The sequence below is a fragment of the Gopherus flavomarginatus genome, unplaced genomic scaffold (assembly GCF_025201925.1).
Source record: "Gopherus flavomarginatus isolate rGopFla2 unplaced genomic scaffold, rGopFla2.mat.asm mat_scaffold_34_arrow_ctg1, whole genome shotgun sequence".
Lineage (NCBI taxonomy): Eukaryota > Metazoa > Chordata > Testudines > Testudinidae > Gopherus > Gopherus flavomarginatus.
In genome coordinates, this window is record NW_026115061.1 from 5,908,352 (window position 1) to 5,914,380 (window position 6,029).

The 6,029-nt window shown below is 42.3% G+C and overlaps 1 protein-coding gene across 1 annotated transcript; it reads right to left on the bottom strand.

The window, feature by feature from the left end:
- Window positions 1-3,816: 3,816 nt before the first annotated feature.
- Window positions 3,817-4,785, bottom strand: LOC127042179 (olfactory receptor 6N1-like). Its single transcript, XM_050935788.1, has one exon. It carries the CDS (start codon window positions 4,783-4,785, stop codon window positions 3,817-3,819), a length of 969 nt encoding a protein of 322 aa, XP_050791745.1.
- Window positions 4,786-6,029: the final 1,244 nt, after the last annotated feature.

A 6,029-nucleotide genomic window follows, 5' to 3' on the forward strand; every position in this document is an offset into this window, starting at 1 on the left:
AAGCAAGTTCCCCATAGATCAGGACACACCAACTCAAAGCAGCATCAGATCCTTCCAGAACAACAGATGCAAAAGCAGCAGACATATCTCAACTGCTACAATGAGCAATACTCCCTTCAATGCACCTTTCAAGATCCATGAGTCCTACATGTGCCTATCACGACATGTGGTGTACTTCACCCAGGGAATCAAATGCCCAGACAACAGCTATGTTGGTGAAACCAGACAACCACTATGCTCTCCAATGAACAGACACAGAAAAATGATAAGACAAACACTGTATCACCTCTGAGTGAACACTTATCACAAAGAGATCACTCTATTGCAGTTCCTTGAAGTATACTTGAGTCTCTCAGCAGCAGAAGATGGTCCAATAAAAGATATTACCTCACCCTCCTTGTGTGATGGGATCCCCATGGTATAACCTGGATGCGTGGGACCACTGTGTCCCCTTAACTCTCCAGCCTGGGCTGTCTCTCACAATACTATGCCAGTGACAAGGAGCAAACCCTTCCAGGTGCTGTGATCACTCAGCCATCAGCTTGTGGAGACCCACACCCAGTTAAATTGCATGAATGTTCTCTAAGCCAGTCAAGAATTATACAGAGAGAGCATCAGCCAATCACCCCAGCCTTGCACCCTAGAAATATACTGTCCTGCACTGCTCAAGGCTCCCTTGGACAGCGCAAGCTCATTAATTTTTTCACCACACCAACAAATGAAAGTAGACGTGCAACAGCCCTTGTTAAGCTGAGCTGAGATTTCCCCAAGCACTTCAACCAGAAACACACACTGTTTTAGGTAAAATATACAACAGATTTATTAACTGCACAAAGAGAGATTTTAAGTGATTATTAGAAGCAGGCATAGAGATCAGAGTTGATTACATAAAAAATAAATTTGCAGTCTAAATTTGAGAAATGAAGCAAGATTTGAATCAAATAGTTTCTCACTCTAATAGATGTTACAGGCAGCTCACAGTTCTAAATACACAGGCTGGAATCCCTTCCCAACCTGGGACCAATCTTCCTCAGTTCAAAGTCTTTGCCTTCCAGACGATCTTCCAGGTGTTGAGATGGTGGAGGAGTGAGACCAAGTGGTGATGTCATTGACCCTCCTTATACTTTCTCTCCAGGTGTTAGAAAGATCCTTGCTGTGACATAAGCAGTGAGTACTGCCCGACCTAGGCTGCCCTCTGTGAAGTCTCTGGGAGAGTTGATTCTTCTTCATGGGCCATCAACGCCTGTCAAGCAAGTGATGGTTGCCTCTTTGTTGTTACAGGAAGGCCAGCTGTGGCCATCTCCCAAACTCACTATATTTCAGTAACACACTCAGCAATAATTCATAACATCATATACAATGCAGTACCCACAATTCAACAGGATATTACTGTTCAGCGGATCAAGACTTCTCAAATGATACCTCCCAAGGCATACTTTGTACCAAACACATCATAGTCATATCACAGTGGTGAATATTGGGGTCTAGAGTGCTATGTTGAGGTACAGAGGGTCACACCTTGTCTTTGTAATATTCTGGGACCACCACAGCCACAACAACAGTGCATAACCTTTTTTTCATAGTTTCTATCTGAACATTTTCAGATGTCAGTTTCCAAAAAGCAATTTTTTTTCATTTTTCAAGTTTTAGTTATTTTGATGAGAAGTCAAAACCTTTTCTCCCCTCCGCCCCCTGCAAAATCCCAACCATCTGTATCTCTCTTATTGTAGGGATATTAAAGAAGGCTTTAACAGTGATTCCCCCAAGTGACAGTGACCCCCCATAATTTGTCCCCCACACTTTGAAAATCCAACAGTTTCACCAACTACAAAAATCTTTTAGTTCTTCTGTTAAAACATGTAAGCTCCTGTCTGTGGAAACCATTGATTGTATCTGTTCCATGAAAGATACTCTATTATGTAAAATTTACAAACAAGTTAATTGACTTTGTTCTTGAAGTAAACACTATGCTACCAACCCCGCTGTGAGTCTTAAGCTGTATTGGTACAATGTAAACAAATGCCAAAAGCTGTTAAGTGGCTTTCACTTCATTGTAACAGCAAGGGCTCCTAGGAACAGACCCCCACCCTCTGTGATTAAAGGGCCGGGAGTCTCAAATGAATTAGCACACACTCCGAAAGTGGTGGAAATAGTAAATTAAAATATGGTTAAGATATGGAATGTATGTTGATGAATTCTTGATGTACATGAATGGTTAGGGAGGTGCCAGCCTAGAAAGAGAGTATCCATCGGCCAAAGAATGTGTCAAGTGGACCACCAGACAACCCCCAGAGGGTAAACTGGGATCCACCTCAACACCTGGAAGGATGAGAAACACAAACTTTGGACAGTGTGGAGCCACCAGGAATGTGCCATCTGCTGACTGAGTCAGCAACAGCAGAATGAAACAGTTCCCATAGACTAACATAGGAATTAATTCCTATAAAAATGGACTCTAAAAGACTGAGGACTTTGAGTCTCTGGTTCTGCTGCCAGCCTCCAGGAGCATCAGGTGCATCTGACACTGTCAAGCTCTTTTCCCCACTTTGAAGTTTAGCATCCAAAAAGTGGGGACCTGCATGATCACTTTTAAGCTTAATTACTAGCTTAAATTTGGTACGCTGCCACCAGCCAAAATATAGTATTTGGCACACTTCCTGTTCCCCCAAAACCTTCCCTGGGGAACCCAAGACCCAAACCCCTTGGATCTGAACACAAGGAGAAACTAGCCTTCCCCCTGTTTTCCCCCCCCCCCCCCAGACTTTCCCCTCCCTGGGTTACCCTGAGAGGCTGCACTGATCCAAACTCCTTGGATCTTAACACAAAAAGGAATTAACCTTCCCCCCTCCTTTTCCCCCCACCAGTCCCTGCTGAGTTCAGACCCAATCCCCTTGGGTCTTAAAACAAGAAAAAAAATCAATCAGGTTCTTAAAAAAGAAAGCTTTTAATTAAGGAAAGAAAAAGTAAAAATAATCTCTGTAAAATCAAGATGATAAATGCTTACAGGGTATTCAGATTAATATAGACTAGAGGGACTTTCCCCCACCCCCCTAGCCTGATAGTCAAAGTTACAGCAAACAGAGGTAAAAATCCTTCCAGCAAAAGACACATTTACAAGTTAAGAAAACAAACATAAGACTAATCCGCCTTGCCTGGCTAGTTCTTACTATTTTGAAACATGAGAGACTGATTCAGAAAGATTGGAGAAAACCTGGGTGTACGTCTGGATCTTCTTAGCCCCAAGAGCGAACAATGAACAAAACAAACAGCACGAACAAAGACTTCCCTCCACCAAGATTTGAAAGTATCTTGTCCCCCCATTGGTCCTCTGGTCAGGTGTCAGCCAGGTTCACTGAGCTTCTTAACTGTTTACAGGTAAAAGAGACATTAATCCTTAACTATCTGTTTATGACAGACACAGACTCCGCTCCATCCTCATGACCAAGATAACGGGTCAGTAACTTGGTATGAGCAACTTCTAGGCTGGTAACTATAACGCCTATACAGAACTTGAAAGAATAATTGTGTGAATATATATATGTGTGTGTGTGTGTGTATAAGGAATAAGTAGTCAAAATGTTGTTTTCTTTTCTTTTTTGCTTTATTAATATATTTCCAATAAATGTGGCATCTTTGCCTTATCCCTCTTAATAAGATCCTGCTGGTTTTTATTCTATTGATATAACGTTATATTCGTGTGTGTGTTTGTGAGCGTGCACAAATATTTCTTGTATACTGCATTTCTGTATCAGGGCCCACTTAAACCCTCCTTCTTTCACAATAGAAACCAGATTGATTGATCTTCATTTCATTCAACTATTCTAAATTCTTTGGGAGAACCAGACATTTTCTGACAGCTTTTCTCAGGGCCTCCTTGACTTCTCTGTTTCTCAGGCTGTAGATGAGGGGATTGGCCAGGGGAGTCAGGACTGTGTAGCAGACAGAGAACACTTTGTTCAGGGCTTTCAGGTTGCTGGATTTCGGTAGCATATAGACAATCATTATGGTCCCATAGAAAAGTGTTACCACAATGAGGTGAGAGGAGCAAGTGGAAAAGGCCTTTTGCCTCCCAGTGGTGGAAGGAATTCTCAGGATGGTGCTAACAATACAGACATAGGATGTCAAGGTTAATAGAAATGGGGAAATTGCATCTGGGAAGAAAAATATATAAAAAACCAGCATCATCTGGTTGGTGTCGCTGCAGGAGAGCATTAAAATTGGTGTGAGATCACAAAAGAAATGGTCCATTTCATTGGGGCCACAGAAAATTAATTGTGACATAACACACATCATTATTATACAAGGTAGAAATCCACTTATCCAACACCCAGCTGCTATTTGGAGGCACAACTTGCCATTCATACATGTTCCATAGTGCAGTGGTTTGCATATGGCTAAATACCGGTCATAAGACATCGCTGCCAGGAGATAACATTCCGTAGTTGCTAGAAAACAAAAGAAAAAAAACTGTGTCATGCAGCCCCCCACAGAAATGGTTCTGTCTCCAGTCAGGAGACTGGCCAGCATCCTGGGCAGGAGGGCAGAAGTGTAGCAGGTCTCCAGGCAGGACAAGTTCCCCAGGAAGAAGTACATGGGGGTGTGAAGGTGCTGATCAGCCACAACTAGAGCAATGATGAGGATGTTCCCGGCCATGGTGACAATGTAGATCACTAGGAAAACCAGGAAGAGAAGGATCTGCAGTTCTGGGAGATCCCCAAACCCCAGGAGGATGAATTCTGTGAAATCTGTTTGATTTTCCGCATCTCCTTTCTCCATGAGCTGCATCCTGTGATAGTGAAAAGTAATGAACATCAAAAGATTTGGCTGTACCATGAAATTAGATAGATTTCCATCTTCTGATCCCATAAGAGTTCCCACTGCAAACTGAGAGCTGGGTTTATATTGTCTCTCAACAGAGAAACTTCTTCTCTTCAGAGAGATCCATAAAGTTTCTCCACACACCCCAACAAGCTGTCACCCAGTTAATTTGCCCCTCTTCTGCCCTATACTCCAACTTTTTTCATTCATTGATTCTTATATTTCAGACCAAAAGGGACCGTTTCTGGTTGGAGATTGGCATAATTGATTAAAAGAGCTTTAAACTAGAAACTTGGGGGAGATGTTCATGTAATCTCCATGCCTGATTCTAGAATTGAGAGGGAGGAAAATCAAGTAAGAAAGGATACAGCAATGGAGAAAAAAGCCACAGTGGGTAGGGGAATGGACATTATGAAGTAGAATAGTGCTGATGCCAGTCAGAAAAGTGATACGGGAACTGGAATAACTCTACCCAATCAGGAGGGAATGTGGGCCAAGTCAAGCAGCAACAGTTAAGATGTTTGTACACTAATGCAAGGAGCCTGGGTGATAAAATGGAGGAACTAAAACTACTGATGTTGGAAGTGAAACCAGGTATTGTAGGGATAACAGAAACATGGTGGAATAATAGTCATGACTGGAGACTAGGTATTGATGGGTATGTGCTGTTCAGGAAAGGCAGAAATAAAGGCAAAGGTGGTGGATCAGCATTGTATATTAATGATGAGGTAGACTGTAAAGAAATTAGAAATGATGGACTAGATAAGACAGAGTCTGTTTTGGCCAAAATCACTTTGGGGAAGTGATAGATTGGAGGACAAATGCTACAAAAAATAATTTTCCCTCTGCTGATACTCACACCTTCTTGTCAACTTTTGGAAATCGGCCACCTTGATTGCATTGGCCTTGTTGGCACTACAAAAGTAATTTTCCCTCCCTTGGAATTCACCCCCTCTTGTCAACTATTGAGAATCGGCCACTTCCACCTTAACTGAGTTGTCTCGTAAGCACTCACCCCGCATTTGGTGAGGCAACGCCCATCTTTTCATGTGCTAGAATATATATTCTGTTTACTGTATTTTCCAATCCATGCATTGGATGAAGTGGATTCTAGCCCACGAAAGCTTATGCCCAAATAAATTTGTTAGTCTCTAAGGTGCCACGAGGACTCCTCATTGTTTTTGCTGATAGAGACTAACAGGCTACCACTT